The sequence below is a fragment of the Equus przewalskii genome, chromosome 3 (genome assembly GCF_037783145.1).
Source record: "Equus przewalskii isolate Varuska chromosome 3, EquPr2, whole genome shotgun sequence".
NCBI classification, from domain to species: domain Eukaryota; kingdom Metazoa; phylum Chordata; class Mammalia; order Perissodactyla; family Equidae; genus Equus; species Equus przewalskii.
Window position 1 is genome coordinate 44,272,522 of NC_091833.1, and position 21,971 is coordinate 44,294,492.

Sequence of the window (21,971 nt, forward strand, 5' to 3'; positions counted from 1 at the left end):
TGGCCCCGAACATGACTCATTTTTAACAAACACTTTTCAAAAAGGATAGCCGGAAGAAGGAAGGTAAGGTTAGATTAAATATCAAGTTTCTCTGTGACAATACCTGGACTACTGGCTGTAATGAACTTCCTAAGCTTAGCTTCAAGCATTTGTGATTTGGGAAAGAAGAGAAACTCAGACAAACCTAATAAAAGTAAAATGGCAGAAATGATGGTGATGATGTTGCTGTGGGTTTACTCACTGCCAAGGACAGGTATCTATGATACATTTTAAAGGCAGCTATACAAAAGCCCATATAATATAGCATCATTTAGTATTAGATATATATGTATATGTATGTATGGATCGATGTATGCACACACAAACATACATCTGCAGAAGAAAATAATCTAGAAAGAAATACACCAAAATAGTACTTAAGGTGGTAGGATTACAGGTGATTTTGACATTTTTTGGTATTTTTACATGATGTCTAATTTTTAAACTCATATGCTAATTTGGTAATCTGAAAGGCTACAAACCCACTTTCATTTTGGGGGGCGCAGTGAGGAGGCTAGAGCTAAGACAGGCAACAGGAGAGACTGAGGTGAGAACAGTCAACTACAGAGTCAAGAGAAAATTTCATCTTTTAAATGACAGCACGGATGTCTTTTAATGACAAATCCTAGAAATAGAGTACTACTTACCATTTCATCCGCCAAAATGCCATTAAGTCCATGTTTATGTACCAGCGCCAGCCAATTCAAACCAACCTTCTGATAGGGCTTGAGTGACAAACTGGTAAAGAGAGAGTTACCAAATATTATAGATTTATACTTCATGAGTTTCCTCCACTCATTTCCTGACGTGAGGTTTAGGTCTACAATGCACACACAAACTGAATTACCTAGGTCTAGTCTTACCTTTAAACTTACTGTCATAAGCTATTTATATTTACTTAAGAAAATGAGCCCAAAACATAATACAGTTTTTTTATCTTCTCAAATTTAATTCTCTTATATGTTCATTTATTTCTTCTGGCAGTAAGAATTACAAAATATAATGTAATAATGTATGTCACCAAATTAACCAGTTCCACAAATGATCAGAGTATTAACTATGATAACATATTACTAACATTTACACTAGAAAATTGTACTGTACTGATTTGGATTTTAGCCCATTAAGGAACTTAAAGTATTCAGATAAAAACACAAGTAAAATGTGCTACTTTGCCAGGCTGATTTAACATTTTCTGAATGAATGCCAATCACCTCTAATGTCAGTGGCATGGATAGTTCTGGCATGTGATGTATGTGTGTATCTGTTTGAACTACGTATAAATGTAAATTTGCTAGACATCAATGAACAACAGTGAGTAGAAAATACCTGATAAGTCTCAAAAATCTTATTTAATTTGGAAATATATAAACAGATTAATCCCTGGGAATAACTTGTTTGGAAGGTATTAATGGGAGGGTGATAATGGACAAAAACAATAGTTTTTTTAAAAAGTTCAAGTGGTTAAAAACAGTTATTTACTAAACATCTATTAATTACAGATACACAAAGATATCACTTTCCAGCATCACCTCATTTAATCTTGTAACATTCTATAAAGGTAAGTATTATCATCATTTTAACAGATGAAAAAGCATGAGGCTCAGTAATTTTCCTGAGGTTCCACAGCTACAAAGTGTTATGGCTAAGATTTTAACTCGGGAAGTCTCTCTCACGTGGATCTTTGTCTCATGATCACTAGGAGAGCACACACCCCACACTAACATGAAAACCTAGGACAAGGCCATGCCTTCCATTCTCCAGCTTTTATCTTGTCCCCTTAATTTCCTGTTACACAGACTATGTGCACACAGGGAAGGGGTCTGGACATAACTATGGTATAATAAATGGTTAAGGGATCAAATTCCGAAATCAAGACATCTTAATTAGAACAGAGGTAAAAGAGATGGAGGGGAAAGATATCCATCTTAAATCAGAATCTATGTCTCAACTCTGGGATGTGCAATCTATAAAACACGTCTCATTTGAAAAAATTAAAAGTATAGGTAGGAAAAACTCAGTAGTATTGCTTAAGTCTTTACATTTCATTTTTTAAAATGTCTTTGCCTTCTTGGACTACAAAACTAATAATAAATAACATACTATCACAGATATCTTAATTTCCAGATACAAAGGAATTCTTTCTATTACAGTAGCGATAAGAGCAAACGCCAATATTGGAATGTTTACCATATTCCAGACATTATACGATGGGTTTTACATGAATTATTACTTTATTTAACCTACATTATAAAGTAGATACTATTATTATCCCCATTTTACAGACGAGAAGTTCTCTGGGACAGAGAAGTAAAGTTACTTGCCCAAGGTCACAAGCTATCCAAATCCACGCCTGCAGTGGCACAGGGTGGTATCCAATCCCGGTCTTACCCAGACCTCAGCCTTTAGCCACTACAGAGCAAACATGAGAATGTTCTCTCTCTCTGACCCACCCACTCTATGACCAAAACTGAATTCCCTATGATTGTTCTGAGTCCTCTCCAATATCTTGGACATCCCATATACATAAACTTCACATTTCATGAAAATGATGAAACTTGATAAGGTAGGCTTATGAACATCACTTATTTATAAATGCATTGAATGGCCAACATGCTATCCCAACGTCAATCTGTCATAAATAGCCAAGAAATATTCTTAACAAACAAATTTCACTCAATTTCTTCATCACCAACACATGTTGAGAAACGAGTTTATTAAAATGCTCTTCCTTATACATAAAACTTTAAAAAGTGTTAAGAAAATTTTGATAAACATTTACTACCTAGAACTTTTCATTCAAATAAAATTGTTTCATCCACAATCACAAAGTAGTTTTGTAGCTATTTTAATCAGGACATTAAATAGCTTTGTTATACTGAAATATTTGCTTTAAAAATGTTAAGTATTTGTGGGTGTGTGTTTGTGTGTACATATGCTCCTCTGCTAGATTTATCTAATTTAAATAGATTTATCTCAGTATCACAACAGTACTGCTCACCACAAATCCTTTCTTCAGAATGCAAAAGGATCAATGAAAATGCAGTTTTGAAGTCCAATTCACTTATTATGACAAATTTTTTTTAAAGGGCAGCTGTATTCTTTCTCTAGCAGGCTCTAATATTTAGATGGAATCATTCCTTACATTTATTTTGATATTCTTCAGTTTCCTAAGAATTTTCATGACTGCACATGAACCCCAACCACCAGTTTCCAGATAAGCATGTGGGTCACCCAAATGCTAAGACCTACAGCCCAGGCTTTCTCAAGTAGTTACGTGCTGTCTTCTCGAGACTATAAATATCTTTAAACTGAAAGTTTTCTTACTTCCAGCTAAGGAAAAGATTTTAAGATTTTCTGAGATCATGACAGAAAAAGAGGCAGCATGTTATTTTGAAGTCCCTTGTTTTGCTAGGGGTGAAAAAGTCCTTACAGACAGTTGCTATGATTTCTTTCAGAGTGAAAATTAAATTGGGTTTAAATCTGTCAGAGAAACTCGTATCAAAATTATTTTGAAAGGTGAGAAAGGCCTGAAATAGAAACAAGAGTACACAAACGTGCTCAATTTGAGTTTAAAATGCAGAAATACACGGCTAGACTTGTTTGAAGTAGTTCCTATGGAACAGATTCCGGATGCTAGCTGACCAAAAATTTATGTCCCTTAAGTGCGATGTGGCTGCTGAAAATACTACCACAACAACATTAGTTTGTGCTAATAGTGGTCTTCAAAGGACTAAAATGTTTACATCATAGTACTCTGAGGTAGTCAAGCCACATCTGCAGCACTGGTTTGCATTCCCATCAAGGGGAAATGGTCTGACAGCCACTGTGTAGGAACAGGGACCATCCTGCCAGGTTGAGGATGGACAACATCAGAAAAACCCTGGTAGATTTAGCCCAGAAAAGACAGGAGACACGTGATTAAACATATTTTCTACTGAACATGTGAGAAATCTTTTCAGTTAAAACAGTTTAAAGCTGATAAATTTTAGACAAATTGCTAACGCTTGAGAGATAGCTACACCTACAGTAGGAATAAAATAGGAGAAATACTGAGGTTTTTCTTTTCCCTCACTGCATTATATTTTAACTTTACAGGCAATTTTAGTTTTGACAATTTAAAATAAAGATCATGAATGTAATGGTTTTGAGATACATACGAGAATTTTTGTTTTTCCCTGCAAAGACTGTTTTTAACAAGGATTTATGGTATATCTGTATTTCCTTTATCTCTAAAAGGGAATTTTTCTGTTAGAATTCATATAAATTTGTAATAGGAAAATAAACAGTCAACATAATTTTGCTTCAATGCAAACTTTGCTACAAAGAATTTGTTCAGCTAAGAAAAAGCATGACAACATATTCCTCGGGCAAGTTTAACCTTCTCCTCTGCGCTAACAAAGCCTTTCCCACAGCAGGGAACGAGCGGCACGTCTCCATACTAAGAGCTGTGGTGCCCCGCTGGCGTCCCAGGGAAACTGCCAGTGTGACGCTCACCTCGGCTAAAAACAGCAACCAAGACAACAAATTTCACCCCCTAAAAGTGACTTTCTCTAAGCTCTGAAGAGACTATCCACACAGGTTTTAGAAACCGTTCTTTGGACTAGATCCAAGAAGCATTTCAAATAAAAAACTTTTTCTCATCTATTAAATATTTCATTAAAGAAAATCCTCAGTCTAATGGAAAGGATAGTTTATTACCTGATCATACTATTTACAAGTAACAGGACTTGGTGGATGTACGTTTGAGAGAGAGGTTTTTTAAGTGATGCAATAAAGCACTTGACTTTTTAAAATCCAAATTATGATAAAGTAGACTCAACTGGGTAAGCCTCGTAGAGTGAAGAACTCCCCATATCCAATGCTGTAGAACAAGGAGCAGCTCCAACTACACTTTTAGGAGATGAATTTGCTGACATGGCCATAGTTCTTTCTATGCAACAGAGAAAAGAGCTTCTTTGTGGGAACTGCATCACGTTTCCCTACACCATCCCATAGCACCCTAGAAGGGCACAGAAAACATCGTAGCTTACTATTAAAGGCCAGTAACCATACCTTGATTTTTTTTCATAGCTTGATTTTTCATTAATCAATGATCAGCAAATATGCTTTGATCATTAACTTAGAAAAATACCAGAAGTAGTAAATAAAATCATCAACTAAGGTAACTCATTTTAATGAGATCCTAGTGCTAATCTTATTAAATACCTGCCAGAAATATTCTTAATAGATATAACTCAGTTTTAAAGTTGCATAACACTGCACAGTATGGATATACCATAACTCATTCTAGCTATTCTCTGATTTTAGGAACGTGGATTGTTTCCATGTTTTTGCTACTACAAATATTATCACAGTAAACAATTTTATACATTTTCTTGAAAGGAAGTATTCTGAACAGTTCTGAGTCCCCAAACCACTTAAAAATAAACTTTTAAAGAAAGTTCAGGACAATCTCCTCCATCCATCATCCCCAAACCATGCAAAATGTGGGTGTTCAAAATCCCAAAGTGCCATTTTACTATGTACTGGCTGTTGGATAAATTTTTTAATGAAAACAATTTAGTGTTTATCTTTTGCAAGAATTCTGACAAAGTATTTTACTGAAAGCAGTTTTCAAGAATATACTTTTTATAAATAAACTTTTTATACTCTTTCCTTATAGAATCTATTTAATAAAGTGTCCTTTTCATTTTTGATGTCTTTCTACCCCAAAAAGAGATTTAAAAATCTGGGCTTTTGAAAGCATTTAAAACATTTAATCACTGATATAGCATATTTTAATCATTTGTTATTTATGATTAAAAAAATTGAGTTAAGACAGAAATTTTTACATTGATGTAATTAAGCAGCTGACTTTCTGAAGCAACAAATTATGTAAAGGGTAGCTAAAAGCAACTTTGCAGTTTCTGTGATTATATATGAAATTATCTGTCACCAGAAAAGGAAAACACAGGTTATATAAGACCATAACATTTCTTCCCTCTAATTTATAATGATATAATGGAGTAAAATACCCTGATTGGGGAGGGGGAGAAGGAATCAATGAAAAACAATTCATATACCACTTATGTGTCATTTTAGGAAACTGCGCTTCCCTTTTATCATTAGTTTTCATATCACTTCCAGATTTAAGTTCCCTAGGTACAATACAGAAATAAGACCAGAATTTTTATACAACTGGGATAAAATAATGAATAGGTGTGTACAATAAATATTACCTTTGGTTTAGAATGGAGGGTTGTTCTATGTTCCATCCACCTCCATTTCCAGTGAGCATGGTAACTTGTTTTGTCAATTTATTTGAAATGTCTTCACATTTGTTCATAAGCCTTATAACTACATCCCTTTCTTGGATCAGTGTTTTACAGTGCCATATCAAATCTTCTGATAAGCCATTAGTTTTGGACATCTTTGTGAACTATGGTATGAAAAGAAAAATAATTTAACAGTTCAATCTAGTAAACAGAAGGCCAATCTCAATTTCTTTATGAGGGAGAGAAGTTTGTTAATTTAAACTTTTACTAAGGACTTTAATCAAGTGCTAAGGGAACCTGATTCTTCATGACTACATTTGAATTCCCATGTTTCACTTTGATACATTCTACTGTCACCTCAAACACATCATGCTGAAGTAAAAAATATCTTCCCAAATGCACAATCCGAAGCTTGTTACTTTGACCCTGGCAGCTGCTCTCTTATAGGAGAAATACTAAAGTAATTGTTCATGTCTCCTATCAAGTTTTGCCTTCAAAGTCTCAGGTTCACGTTTATTACCAAGGGCAACAGTACCAAACGAAGTAACTGTGCCCCTGATCTCTTGCCTCCGTCCTCGTCACTTCCTATGAAAATGACTGTGAGACTCACCCTCCTGAAACATACTTCTCCCCACCTGTCATCAAAGTACAACCCCTCAAGCTTACAAAACTCCAATTATTATTTGTCATTTGATATTTTACTCCTAAACTGAGACTGTTACTTGGAAAGATACTGCATGAATCAAAAGTTAACTATGACCAATTCAATAATTTGATAAAACTTTAAAAAAATCAGTTTCAATACAACACTTGTATAGTTTCGTGTGAAAACTCAAAGAATTTCTTTCAAATTGTATTTGTATTTATTTCTCTAAAGGAGACACTGAATACTTCAAATGTAAAAGCTGTAACAGAATTTCTCCATATGGATACCTGAAGAACATTACAAAAAAATATTTTTTGGTGAAAAGGATTAGAAAGCCCAATAGCTGTTGGAAGCTAACCACCTTGTTGAGCAAAAAGAAAAATCCCATAATCCAGAACTGAATACAGGAAACTGAAGTACAACCATCTGTTAGGATAAAATTACACACGATTTTGATTCATGTCATCTTACTTGGCATATTCTTTCAAGTTACAACAAGAATCACATTAACAACTCGAAATAATCTCTGTGATCACAGTATTTCTAAGATCACAGAGAAGCTCAAGCAATAGAAATTCAACAGGATATACTAAGAATTTCATAAAAACTGCAGTTTATAATATACATTGTTAATATCTAACCTAGAATAATTTGCTATGAAACAAAATTTTCGATCTATTCCAAAGCCATGTTATTAACGTACTGTAGGATTAAAAAACAAAAGGGCTGGGGGGCCAACCTGGTGGTGCAGTGGTTAAGTCTGCACGTTCCACTTTGGTGGCCCGGGGTTCAGTGGTTTGGATCCCAGGTGTAGACCAACGCACCGCTTGTCAAGCTATGCTGTGGCAGACGTACCACATATAAAGTAGATGAAGATGGGCATGGATGTTAGCTCAGAGCCAGTCTTCCTCAGCGAAAGAGGAGGATTGGTGGCAGATGTTAGCTCAGGGATAATCTTCCTCAAAAAAACAAAACAAAACAAAACATAGGGGCTGGCCCGGTGGTGTAGTGGTTAAGTGTGTGCACTCTGTTTCAGTGGCCCAGGGTTCATGGGTTGGGATCCCATGCGTGGACCTAAACCATTTGTCAGCCACGCTGTGGCAATGACCCCCATATAAAGTGGAGGAAGACTGGCACAGATGTTAGTTCAGTGACAATCTCCCTCAAGCAGAGAGGAAGCAATAGATGTTAGCTCAGGGCCAATCTTCCTCACCAAAAGAACCCCCCAAAAACAAAACAAAACTTAGTACTTCATAAAATGGCCTTGTGAGATATGAAGGTTATTTGCACATTACTTTACAATTACACAAGGATAACATTCATAATCACAAAGTGACCTCTCTTTGTGCTTTCCAGGGAAAAGATTTATACATAAAAAGCAGGATATATAAGAATCAGTGACTTGAAGATTTTAAGGAGGTTCTATTAGAACTTTGAATTAGAATGTTTTTTTCCCAAATGAAATGTGAAAATTAAAGGCCAAAAAAACCAATCTCATGCTTATTATAGTGTGTGTGTGTCTTTATGATATGTATGTGTGTGAGAGAACCAACGAGAATAACCAGGAAATGAAGCAATATACACTGTGTGGCTTGTATGTGCTAGAAACTACTAGATGTCTTTTATTCACTAACTCATTAAATCCTCACAACAATAAAAAGATCAATTCACCATTCTGGATGAATAAACTAAGGTTAATCTCCAAGCTCATAAACCAGGAAAAGAGATTCCAAAGTCTAAGCTCTTTTCTTTTAATTATAATTAGTACCTCCCTAAATAAAAAAAATTTAAGACCTTAAAAGTTAAAAAAACCAAAAACTTTTTTTCCATAACCAGTCATCATTTATTATGTTCTTCTTCTTTTTTTTTTTTTTTTACCAAGTACCATCCCGGCTGGTGAACGTACGTGGTATACAGACACAGCCCCGTCCTCATGTGGTTTATAGTCATTGGGAAAGACATCAGGTAACAAGTAATTTTAAGCGTAACTGTATTACAAGGGAAAGAACAAAATTTCATGGGCACTTTCCCCAAGGAGACTGATAATCTAGGATCTAGGAAGTCCTTTCAGGGTAATAAGGTCAGAAATAAGAAAGAACTGTTTAGACCCAAAGAAGATCAATTCAATATGTCAGAACCTAGAGAAAAGCTCTTCTTATGTCACAAAAAGGCAACAACCAGACATTACTGTATCCTGATGAAAGAACACATCACGAACCACATAATAGTACAAGTGGGAGCATTTAACCTTCTAATTATAATTTTATAGAAAATACTGGACCAGAGGAACGTGTTAAACTATAGTAGAAAAGTCCAGACTCGGAAGCTACAGAACAAATGATCCAGTTTCTTCACCAAATATATTACAGGAAAAGAAAGTGAGAGAGACAGATGGATGGAGAACCTAGAGATTAAAAGAGAGTTAAAAAGACCTATCAAGCAATATCGGCATGTGGACCTTATCTGGATCCTAATTCAAACTAACTGGAAAAAACCAACCAAACAAATATTTAGGGCATTTAAAAGAAACAGGAAATTTGAACACTGAATGGATATTTTCTAATATTAATGAAATATTGGTGACTTTTAATAGGTATGACAATTTTATTGTGCTTTAGTTTACAGAAAAAAACCTTCTTTGATATACATATTTAAATTTTAATAGATAAAATGAAGTCTGGGATTTGCTTCAAAATAACATGAGACTGAAGGAAGAGGATGATGGTATAGATGAAACAAGATCAGACAGAGGCTGGAAACCGAACCTGGTGATGAGTACACGGAGGTTCACTATACCATTCTAATTTTTATGTTTAAAAATTCTTGTAGGGACAATAAAGGGGAGTGCAAAAGGCACCCCTTATTTTATGTTATAACAGTTTGAGTTGGTTACTGAGATTTTCAACTGAACTTGACATTTTTAGATATTTTTGAAGTCAAAATTTCAAAACTTAATTCCCTGGGGCTTGCCATTCTCCTTACCTCTCCTTCCATACAAGACAACCAATGTTAGAGCTGATTCGAATTATTGCTGCTAGTGTAGAATTTAGATCTATCTAGTAGTCATACACTGTCCACAAATGTAAAACATCAGTAGACAGATTTTTGAGAAAAGAGTTTCATTGAATGATGAATCTGTTAGGATTAGGTTCAGTTATGAGTGTCAGTAAATCTACATCAGGGGTTTAAATGAAACATAAATTTATTTCTCCCTCATGTAAATGAAGACCCAAGGAAGCAGTTCAGATCTGGTATGGTGGTATCCATACCATAGTATGGCATCCACAAATCAAGGATTCTTCTACTTTATTGCTTCACAATCCTTAATAGGTGGTTCCTACCATCATACTGACATCTCAACCAATAGGAAGAAAGGATTCTTTAAAGACACTTTCCACAAGTTGAAATATACTCTTCTGCATACATCTCATTGGACAGAACTTTGTCAAATTACCACAAAGGAGGATGAAGAATGTAATCTTAATACGTTGTGGGTAATGTAACCAGCCATAAATCTGTTTAAAAGCCCAGAGAGGGTTAAAAAAGAGAGTGAGAGAGAGAAATGGTTTGATCCAAAAAAGTACAATTCAATATGGCTAGAACCGATATTGAACGATAAGCAGAAAACAACAAAGGCTTTTTCAGCATTTCAATTTCACTAATAATATATACAACGCTTGCAATGCAAAATATTGTAGATATCTGTAACTAACATTTTCTAAGAGTCAGGCAATTGAATGGGCATTTATCTTACTAAATCCTTTGACTCTCCCATAGGTTAGTATCATAATTACATTCCACTTACAGATGAAGATAAAGAGAAATGAGAGAATTTGCTTAAGTTCACGTAAACTGCTAGAAAAGGTCAGAATTGGTATTCAAAACCAGGCTAGTTCTACTACATTACTATTCACCTACCTGCTAGCATGTACTTAACGAAACCAAGAGAATAAATAAAGAGGCATGTGTGGAATTCAGAAACAAGAGATTCAAACACAAAAGAGAAAACAAGATTCCTCAGGATGTCAAGAAAATGAGATCCAAGGCCACAGCTGATCAGCTGGCCTATGACACAACCAGTCCAAACCAGAGCAAGTCATGAGACTCCAGAAGAGACTTCTTCAAGAAGATGAAACTGAGAGAATACCGGAAGAGTCTAAAACCTGAGGGGAAATTTGACAACTGGGGTAGAGGTCAGAGTTGAGGTAATAAGTATCCAGAAAACTAAGCACACAGAAAAACCAAGACAACTAATAACTAGGGGGAAAAAATGCTGAGCAAGGGAAAAAAGTCATCATGGTATAGTACATGGCTCAGCTATGAAAGGCAATTACATAGTCATAACAGTGTAGATATTAAAAAATGATCTTCAAAATTACCAATTAACTTATATTGCTGGACTGGGGAATAGGAAATGGGCATGTGAGGTGAGAAAGACAGTGAGAAGAGAGCTAATCCTACTATAAAGTTATTATGTCTATAATGTTATGTCAGTAGATAAGACCTGCAACTGTAAAATAAAAAATAGCATTATGTTTATATTACTTAGTGCTATGGAAGTGCTAAGAATCAGACAAAAGAAATGAAAAACCCAATATCTGGGGCCGGCCCCATGGCTCAGTGGTTAGGTTCGTGCACTCCACCTCGGTGGCCCAGGTTTTTGGAGGTTAGGATCCTGGGCACAGACCTAGCACCACTCATCAAGCCATGCTGAGGCGGCGTCCTACATAGCACAAGAAGGACCTACAACTAGAATATATAGCTATGTACTTGGGGGTTTGGGGAGAAGAAGAAAACAAAAGAAGAAAAAAAGAAGATTGGCAACAGATATTAGCTCGGGGGGGGGGGGTTGGGGGGGCAATCTTTAAAAAAAATCAAAAACTTTCCCAAACTCCTGGTATCCTGACCCTGCTTCCTCCCTCTACCTCCCAGGACATAGATACAAACATTACAGATCAGAAGCCATCAGAAAAAATAAAACCCAATATTTAATTCCACAGTATCTTCATGAGGTGTGTGTGCGGGAGGGGACCTGGGGAGTGAGCACTTAGGGAAAGGTGTAGGAATACCCTACTTGTTATGTTACTGTCTTCTGAAAACAAAAAACATTTAATAATCCTGTAAGTTACTTAGCTTCACCAAAAAAGCATTTAAGAAATATAAAGTACTCTGTAAATGCAGGATTACTAGTAAATCTAAAGTTATCTAGCACAGAAAATAAGACCCTGTTTATATAATACGAAATTTACAAATGCAAGCATAAATAGCTAGAATCTCAATAAAGTCTCAATGGTGGGTATCTTTGGTGGACTTTTTGGCTAAACTTTACTTTCTTCCTTGTTCTTGCATGTACTGTTTCAATTTTAGACCAAAAAAACACATCATTCATCCAAAAAATGATAAAGTTATTTTTTTCAGGGAGAAGAAATGAAAAAGGAAGTCAATTGCTACTTGCTGGATAATTACATGAAAAAAAGAGCATCATCGTGGCTCTGGTTACTAGCTCTTTGATTAAAAATTCAAGTATTACTCTAAGGACTTTTATCTTTAAAAAGCAGTCACAAACTGAAGTACCTCTCTCTTGCCACAGTGTGTCACTCTTACAGTACAAATATCTCCAAATTTCTATAGAAACGGGAAAATTGTTTAAAAGCAGATTTAATTCCCCACCTAACAAGTACTATTCTTGGGGATAGAGTGCTAGCCTTATTCACTGCTATAAATACCTGGTAGCAGCCTACAAAGTGCTCAGAATGCATTTATAATGTTTTCACATTTAACAAACTTAAAAAAACAAAACAAAGCCTGAATATGTAATCTTATACACAAATTTACTGAAGCCACCCTATCAAGAAGGAAGCAGGAGGCATTCCAATGCTTTATTTTAGACAGACATTTTACAATAACCACTGGGAAAACAAAGCAGAAAAGAAAACCTGTGGTCTGAGTTACTAGTAGATGGTAGCAGCAAGAATGAGGAGCAGAAAGTGTTTCCACATGAACTACACTGGGGCTGCTTGGTTAATAATGAAGGAAAACTCCATCTACACTGATCTAAATGTTAAGGAAGTAGATGCATATATGAAAAGTTTTTAGGTTGAGCTATTCATGAATGAGTTATTCATGAATCTTGATTCGGTCAGTACACATTACTATTCTGGTTTAAAGCATACAGATGCAACGTAATGAGATTATCATAGACATAATAGCACCCGCAACGTACTCTGCACAAAGCTAGACAAAAATTCAGTAATTATTTGGTGAACTGATGCCATCGAATGTGTGACATCTGGCAATAAAAATCCCAATTCTACCACATTAACAGTAGACATTTTTAAACTAATGACATTTTTGGCTTGCTATATTTCCAAAGTCTACATGATTTAGTGATGTGGTTTCTTACAATAAGCGTGTACTTTACTGCTAGTAAGCAGAAAAATCAGTAAAATGGAAAAATTATGAAGAAAACTTGAAAAACAATATTTAAATTTTGATTCAAAGAAAAAAAATCAATGAGTATAAAGCTGCAACCATAAACATCCTCTTACATAACGCACTTTTGTTAAATAACCAAATTTTCCTCAAGTAAAATGAGGGTGACTAGAATATCTCAGAGCATTTTAATTTTCAAAAACTGTAATTCTATGACAACAAAATCATAACGACATACAACTTTTCAAATTTTGCTTTAAAAAGCAATGCTAACATAATTTTCACATTCAAATTATTTTGTAGAAAGACAATGAAACACTAATGATTACATTTAACCTACCAATGTTATACAGACTTCAGTTTTAACAAAAATCATAACTAAATTGTACGTGTGTACTTGACTTCTTGGCTCAGTATGCACTTTTTTATAAAATATTAATGAATTTTAAAGTTCTGCCAAATTCCCCAATCCTTAAGACTAAATAAGCTTCAACAACATTAAGAGTTTACTAGACATTTCCATGCTTTTCTTAATATATAATGCTTTGTAATTTTCACTAAAATATGACTGACAATTAAAACTTCAATTAATTCTCAGTGGAATTTCTAAAAACTAGCTATGAGAACAAAAGTAAATGTTTTTTCTTTTGTCTCTTTTTAAAGTTGATTATAGGCACATTATCAAAACTTTCTGATTAATAAGGAAGGAATAAATCATATACCTTTTTACTAAAATGTACATTAAGATTGACTTTTCTTGGATGATTTTAAGATATTAAATTTTTCTATAAATCAGTCATATTCAAAATTCTATAGTAGTTGAAAGTAGAAGCTTAAAGTTCTGAACAAATTAAAACTCAAAGCTTATATACATTGACTTGCTAATTTTCACTGTTGATTTGAAACTCTTCATTTACCTACATTTTTCAGGACAGCAAAGCCCTGTATTTGCTGGACTCAAGTAGCAAGTTTACCTTTAACTATTAAATAAAATAATCAACACTTAGATGAATGGCTAGCCAAAAATACAGTCTCTGTGTTCAACTTTTAGAAAGGGGGCAAGATGCTATAGGAGGTTTAAGTAGGTAACAATCTACAAATTCATGTCAAGACTAATTTAAACTATGCCAATTAATTAGTAGGGGAAATATGCTTTCTACATGCTAAATTGCTAAATATTTTTAAAAGCATCTGGCACATTAACTCTGCTATAATTTACTTTTACTGTAAAATATTTGGGCAAGTAGTTACAGTGACTGAACACACTGGTGCAGATAATGCATTCCTTATTAAATAAATTAGAATCCCAACAAGCCCGAGCAACCTAACTCTGCAACAGCACAGGAGACCATTAAAGATTAAAAGAAAGAAGAAAAGGAAGAAAAGAAGAACAAGAAAGCCCTTCAGCAAATACTTTAACAAATAAATCACTCAGGCAAAGCCGAACAAGTTTTGAAAGGGCCTGCTTTGACAGATGTTCTCTGGAAAAGCGAAGGCTTCAGGCAAAACGAATGGCTTTACTTATTTATTTTTTTTAAAGCTACGAAATACGAGTACTGCTCTTTCTATATTTTTCAAATATTTTAATTTTTTAAAAAATGCTTTTTACAACCATTGTTCAGGGACCTTCCCATACTGCCATTTCAAGATACTTATCAAAGGAAGTTATGCTCAGATAGATTTGTCATAAGTATAAAATTAATCACAAAAGCAACTTTACTTCCTAAGTTAGGGAATAAAACTTCCTAAAAATTTATAAAGCATCAAGAGTCACTTCATCTTCTAAAGTTGTAAAAAATCATCCGTACTGCCTTCACAGTGGGGCCTATATATTCATGGTATAAAAGTCCACATTCTCACAAAAGTCGAAGCAAAATTTAAAAGGTAGAGTTCTTCTATTTCTGAATGAATAAGATACACTGACCGTTGACATTTATAAAACTCAAAATACAGGTCTTTTGATAAAACTTGTTTACAGAAAATCAAATTTCAGAAAATGATCATGCAAAGTGTACTTACCAGGGCTTATGCCTTCCCTTCACCTAATGCTTGAATTCTAGGCTTCCACACACTTTTCTATCTTTCCAATTAAATACGCTGCAGCCTGCTATACTCCATAAAATGACCACGTTGTTTAACAAGAAAAACACATTAGAGATTGAGCTGTCACTTTTAAAAGAAAAAGAAAATAAACAATTGCTTCCTTTGTGGTGAAGCACAAACACTTAGGCCGGCATCTGGAATCATGGAGCTCGCCTGGACGTTGCTACTGTTCTTCAAGTAGTCGTAGTAAAACTTCTGCCACATTCTTGCTTTGTGCATGGTGTCTCAGCAGTAACAGATCAGAACAGGCTAGCAAACAACTCCTTCCTAAATGTAAGCTCTAATTTCTTCTTCTGCAGTGAAATGAACCAAGTTTCTATGCAAAAGAATGAGTGACAGTATGCCCAGCCAATCAGCTTGGGTTTTTTCAGGAAAATCACCCCTTAATTCATTCAAAATAAGGTCATATGACACTATTTGAAATACTATTGGCTTACAATGAAAGTAATGTTTGACTCTACACAGGATAAGGCCACCCATCTATACTTCCCTGGGCTGAAGACACCTTGACTCTAAGCGGTACTGTAAATTACACACACAGACACACAGGGGAGGAAAAAGAATGTAGCCTTACCAGAGCTTCCCAACTATTAAAGGGCCGGAGCTCTGTTATCTTCTGAGCCTTTTTCTGAGAACACTGAGGAATCAAAGTAAGTTCACCAATTGAAGCATCTTGAAGGAAGTGAAGTATTTTACCTTTATAGCCATCCTCCATCACTTCTTCACCACTACTATAGTCCTCATCTAGTGAACTACCGACATCAGAACCTGAATCATATTCAGAATCTTCAATAACTCTCTTAGGATTAAATACATTTTTTTTACGTTTCTTGTTAAAACCATTTTGTGGTTTCATGGAACATTTCTGTTTCAGTTTTGTTTTAGCTGCATTTTTAGGATAATTTTGACTTCTTGAAGAAACTTCTTTTCCATTTGGAAACTCACTTTGTGAAGCATATTGCATATCTGTACAAAGAAAGAAAAAATAACTAAATTAGAAAGCTATAAATTAAATATAAAGATATAAGACTTCAAATAAAATAAGAAAATATTTAAACATTTATATTTTCTTCTCAAATATAGAATTCAACTTTAATTTATTATTAAATCTTGATATATTCAAAAGAGAAATACTGAAATAGAATTTGAAGTTATACAAAGACCTGAGAGAATCAGTTTCAAAAACAGGTGATAACTTCTTTTTAAAAATGAATTAAACATAAATCCCCATTTTCTGATAAAGGTCCTGAGAGTATAAACGGCAGCTACACACCCAGAGGAAGCCCCAGATGTCTTTAGCAGACCCATCCCCAGCCAACACTGACGGGCACAGCAGAAACAAAATCATCCATATTATAATCCATCTTTCCCTCACCATCTCCACTGTTCTAAGCTCAGCATTACTTAAAAAATTAAATACATTTTTGTTAAAAAGCAACTCTACTTTATCAATGATTAATCTATCATATTCCAAAGATTTCTAATATGCCTGTGAATTGAAAGCACACTGTGATCTTACGGGACCAGTAAGAAAATACATACCAATTAATCTGTAACAATACTTTTTTAGGCTGTTTATGTTTTACTTACTCAAAGAGCTTTTAGACTTATATATTATCGTACATTCATTCCTGTGCATATATAAAAAAGACAAGCAAAATAAAATGGATAAAGTATTCCTCAATTACTTCATAGTCATAATCTATCTCTTCTGAATCATTTTTCAGACTCAAAATTGGTGATATTGCTGGCTTTGTTTTCTACACACAATATCATTCTCTGTGACCTCAAGAGCATTTACAATATAGCTCTTCTTAAAAGAATTCATTAAAAGAAAGCAAACAAAAACAAACTCAAAGTCATTGTGCTGGGCTTTTAAGCTGGTTTTGTAATTATGAAGAGCTAGTCTACTTGATTCTTACTTAAGGATGTTACTAAATCCGTGATATTCAACTGTTCCCCACTATTTCTCCTCTACTATTTAGTTCCTTAAGTTAAGAGTGTTCCACCGTGGAAGCAGGGACTTTCTCGCACGTCAGAGATATCCATTTGAGTAAGTTTCTGATACTGGTCCTTCTGATCTTCCTGCAAGCGCAGGCTAGGACACATCTACATTACAGCGATTAGAAGCCACCAGCAATCCTATGATCCACCCTGAGTGAGAGCTGTTAAAATGTAATAAATGTTTCTTTTACATTTAATAAAAAAGGCTGGTTTAAAGGTAGCTTTAACTATCAAAAAAAAAAAAGTTAGCCAAAGAGAAAAATATATTGTTTCATTTCACACTGCCATAAAGAATAGGCCAGGGGCCGGCCTTGCTGCCGAGTGGTTAAGTTCGTGCACTCCACTTCGGAGGCACAGGGTTTCACCAGTTCAGATTCTGGGCGCAGATATGGTACCACTCAGAAGGCCATGCTGAGGTGGCATCCCACATGCCACAACTAGAAGGACTCACAACTAAAATATACAACTACATACTGTGGGTATTTGGGCAGAAAAACGAGGAAAAAAAAAGAAGATTGGCAACAGGTGTTAGCTCAGGTGCCAATCTTTAAAAAAAAAAAAAAGAATAGGCCTAAACATTTGGGAACTGGTTATTTAAAATTTTTTACATCATTATTTCCAACATCTCTTGCAATCCCATTCTCTGATTATTAGCTAATATGTTTACTATTTTCTTATATACTAAAATACAGAATGTAACGGGAAGTATGCATTTTCTATAATCACATAGAATAATTACCTTGGTCTTCTGCGAATACTTTTAAAGATTCTAAAGCTTCTGTGTACATCCATTCATGTTCTTTGAGTACTTCCCTTAGTTCCTAGAAATAAGTCATTGATGTTTTGTTAAGATACTAAAATTAGCAACTCGTAGAAAACTTTTTATGCTCTTTTATAAATAAGTAAATCACTTGAAAACTTAACAGAATTCATATCTGATTATTTCACAGTTGTTTCCATGCTGCTTTACAAATGCTTTCTGGGTACACAATGTCACCTCCACAAGTACACAACAGGCCTCAAAGGGAAGGAGGCTTGACTGTGCACATCTCTCCTCGCCCTGAGAGATGTCCTGAACACTAGAGGGTCACAGGTTTGCCAGCTAAAGCTTTAAGGCGCAGCGAGGCTTTTACAAACTGCCAGCTCCAAGACATGTAGCTTCAACACACGTAAAGGACCAGTGTAGCAACGAGACTCTGCATTCAGCTTATCGGAATTCACCAGATGTACCACCTGTGCACATATCTGAGTAAACCAATGCAAGCGTACGTGTATTCCAAATGTTAAATAACATGCTTCCATATACGACCATGTGTTAAACATAGGCCCTTTTAACACCGGCATGCTTGGCACAGGTCTTCACTGACTCTGAAAGTATTCTTACTATCTGGCAAATAGAACAAAGTTTATGGAGTATTAAAACACTGAAGTGCAGGATCACACTTCAAAATTCTTTATGAGAAATCTGAAAGATGAGAATATGAAAAAAGCTCAAACTGTTGACCTGGCGTTATAGATGGCTTTTGGATGATCTACATTTATACTTGAGTTCACAGTTGTTATTACAGTTATGTTTGTTATGATTATGGTCATAATGTGGATATCACAGCTCACGAATAAAGAAATAAACAACGGAAAAAATTAACAAGCAGTATAAAAATACGTTATAATATCGATAAAGGAGAATAACTAATTACAAAAATGCAAAACTCATACTAAGCTTTTACACGGTTGATCTACAACACTGTCTTGCAATAGAAACATTTGGTACATGCTGATTAAATTTCGTGTGTGGCTACTCACCTGCTTATCAAAATTGGGAAATTCCTTTTGTAATTTCAATACAATACTTTCCTGCTTTTCCCAATTACTGCTAGATTCTGCAGACTCATTTGATTCCTCTCCCTAATGGGGAGAAAAAAAAAGAGAACCAATTTCAGAGAAGATCAATAACAATAACCTTAAGACAATTACATTTGTATTTAGACGAACTGGGAGTTACCACATTTGATTGGAAGAATCCAAAAATGTTTCTTTTCGTTCACGGGAAAATTGACAGATTTATATCTTTAAGGATAAAAAATACTGCTGGTTTACAATCAGTGAAAGACCTTGATTGCATACCTAATAACTCATACTTCATTCCTATAGTGCTCAAAATGAGATGAATCTGCTAAAAAACTAGAAAGTTCCTCAAAATAATTCTCAAAGACTGAAGTCTCTCCAAGCTAACGGTAAATTAAAAAAAAAGTGATTCAATTACGTCCTCCATACTCACAATGTCACACCCTGCCACAAGCTTCACATACTGAGAGAGAAGTTTGCTTCTACTTCAGTCTTGATTCACAGAATGGCTTAATTATTAATTGCTCAGTCACAACATAAAAGTGACACAATGCTAAAGAAACTTACATGAAACTAATATATAAATTAAAAATGAATCTGGGAATGATTGTGGCTATTCATACACACATCTCTTTCTTCTCACTTAACTTCACTTGAAGAAAACAGTTCAAATTCTACATTTAAGCAAAAACAGATTCCTTGGGTTTATGCATAAGAAAAATTTTGTATTTTAGTCAATCAAAAACCATTTATCTACTCTGCTTAGAACCACGTGCTATACAAACAGAGAAGAATAGTCTCATACTTCCTCTTCCACCTCCTTTCTTAACCAAGAACTGTATGCTACCTTTTTTTCACTACCTAAGATAGAAACAACTAAATTGTGAGTGACATCTCTCTCTTGCACACAGAAGTAAGATGAAGTTCCTTCCACAAGACAAGAGACAAATAAAATGCTATGGGAGTCTGGAGTAGGAAGAAGATAACTGCATGTACTTTCATAATAGTAAGCGGCCCATTTGGGTTGGAGCAGAGACCATGGACAGGTTACAAGGCTGAAAAATTAAACCACAGCTAATACAGCATTAGGCCTGAAGTGCCAAACTGAGGGTCAGTCTTCATTCAGAAAGCAGCAGGATTTCGAGCAGATGAATAGTAAAACACTAATATTTGGAGAAAGCATTTCAAAGCCCTCAAAAATTCATTCCGCCATCCTCACTTTATAGCTGAAAACACTGAAACTCCAAGAACAAGCCTTTTAAAGGTCACAGATGGAGAATAACCAGCTGATGTACGAATAGGAACTCAGGTGCCTAACTCTCTATCAGTGTTTCTCTGCTACATAAGTGTTTCCTCAACTTTAGTCATTTACATGGCACTTTCCTGGTTTTAAATACATCAAATGTCCACCAAAGGATGAATGGATAATGAAACTGTAGCATGCACTAAATGGATATTATTCCGCCTTTAAAAAAAATGAAGTACTGACACACACTACAATGTGGATGAACCTCACACACAATACACTAAGTGAAAGAAGGTAGACACAAAAGGTCACATATTGAATATGATTCCATTTATATGAAACATTCAGAGTAGGGAAATCCATAGAGACAGAAAGCCAAGTGGTGGTTGCCAGGGAGTGGGAGGAGGAAAGAATGCAAGAAACTGCTTAAAAGGTACAGCATACTATTATGGGTGATAAAAATGTTTTCGAACTAGATAGGAGCACTAGTGTCAATGTACTAAATGCCAGTGAATTGTTCATTCTAAAATGGTTCATTTTAATTTCACCTCAATTAAAAAAAAAGTTAAAATATTTTGAAAATAGTAAATCTCTTTTGGGAATCAAATATATGATAGTACAAATGAAACAGTCAGTAGGTGGTGTGTCCGTTGTTTACTCTTTGCTCTTGGATCCCACGCTTCTGCCAGCTCTGCTAATCCCCGGTGACTGAAAATAGCTATGCAGTCCAGTGGTTAAACTGGAGCTTGTCAGATGCTGGGTGACCCACGGAGTTTGGGCCCAAACCTATCTCAGTAGGCCCAGGGCATACAAATCTTTCCTGGGGTTATTTTTCTGGTTCCAGAACGTGAAGTTAGAATAGACATAAGCACTGGCAGAAATCCCATATTAGCTTCCTGACCTGTGGAGTAAGGGCCATTATTTTAGGAAGTCCAAGTCCCTAGAACTGCCCATCAGGCAGCAGCAGCAATACCACACTCCTGAAGGAACTGCAGACTGACAGGACCATCCCATCCCATGGTAATGTGTCTCCTTGACTTACACAAAAGCTGGATGAGTCTTGGAGAATTATCTTAACAGGTTATCATAAAGAAATAGGTGATGACCCCAATTGCAGCTGCTATACCAGATGTGGTATTTTTACTGGAGCAAATCAATACAACTATGCAGTTATCAATCAGCCAGATGCTTTTTCTCCCCTATCCAATTAGAAAGGACAAGCAGAAGCAACTTGTTTTCACATGGGCAAGATCAATGACAGACACACTCTTATGTCTTAAGCCTGTGGTGACTCTCCTGCTTTCTTTCATAATATAGTACTCAAGGACTTTGACAGTTTTGTACAGTCCACAGAATATCACTTTGATCCTCTACACCGAAGACAACACACTGACTGGAC

The 21,971-nt window shown here is 35.2% G+C and overlaps 1 protein-coding gene and 1 long non-coding RNA gene across 6 annotated transcripts in view; one reads left to right on the top strand and one right to left on the bottom strand.

The window, feature by feature from the left end:
• Positions 1–21,971, bottom strand: part of SMARCAD1 (SNF2 related chromatin remodeling ATPase with DExD box 1) — a 79,314-nt gene that overhangs the window by 17,111 nt on the left and 40,232 nt on the right. For 4 of the 5 annotated variants that reach the window (XM_008522337.2, XM_008522339.2, XM_008522338.2 and 1 more), the window contains exons 7-11: positions 19,285–19,386; positions 18,221–18,302; positions 16,052–16,443; positions 6,261–6,460; positions 687–777 (exon numbers count right to left, since the gene is read on the bottom strand). In XM_008522337.2, the coding sequence (XP_008520559.1) occupies positions 687–777; positions 6,261–6,460; positions 16,052–16,443; positions 18,221–18,302; positions 19,285–19,386 (867 nt within the window). Of the gene's footprint in view, positions 1–686; positions 778–6,260; positions 6,461–15,393; positions 16,004–16,051; positions 16,444–18,220; positions 18,303–19,284; positions 19,387–21,971 lie in introns of those variants that run through there. The other variant, XM_008522340.2, reaches the window with a different exon arrangement.
• LOC139082275 (uncharacterized) lies at positions 10,322–12,474 on the top strand. The gene is made up of 2 exons (XR_011538109.1): positions 10,322–10,436; positions 12,361–12,474. It is a non-coding gene; the product is annotated as an uncharacterized lncRNA (long non-coding RNA).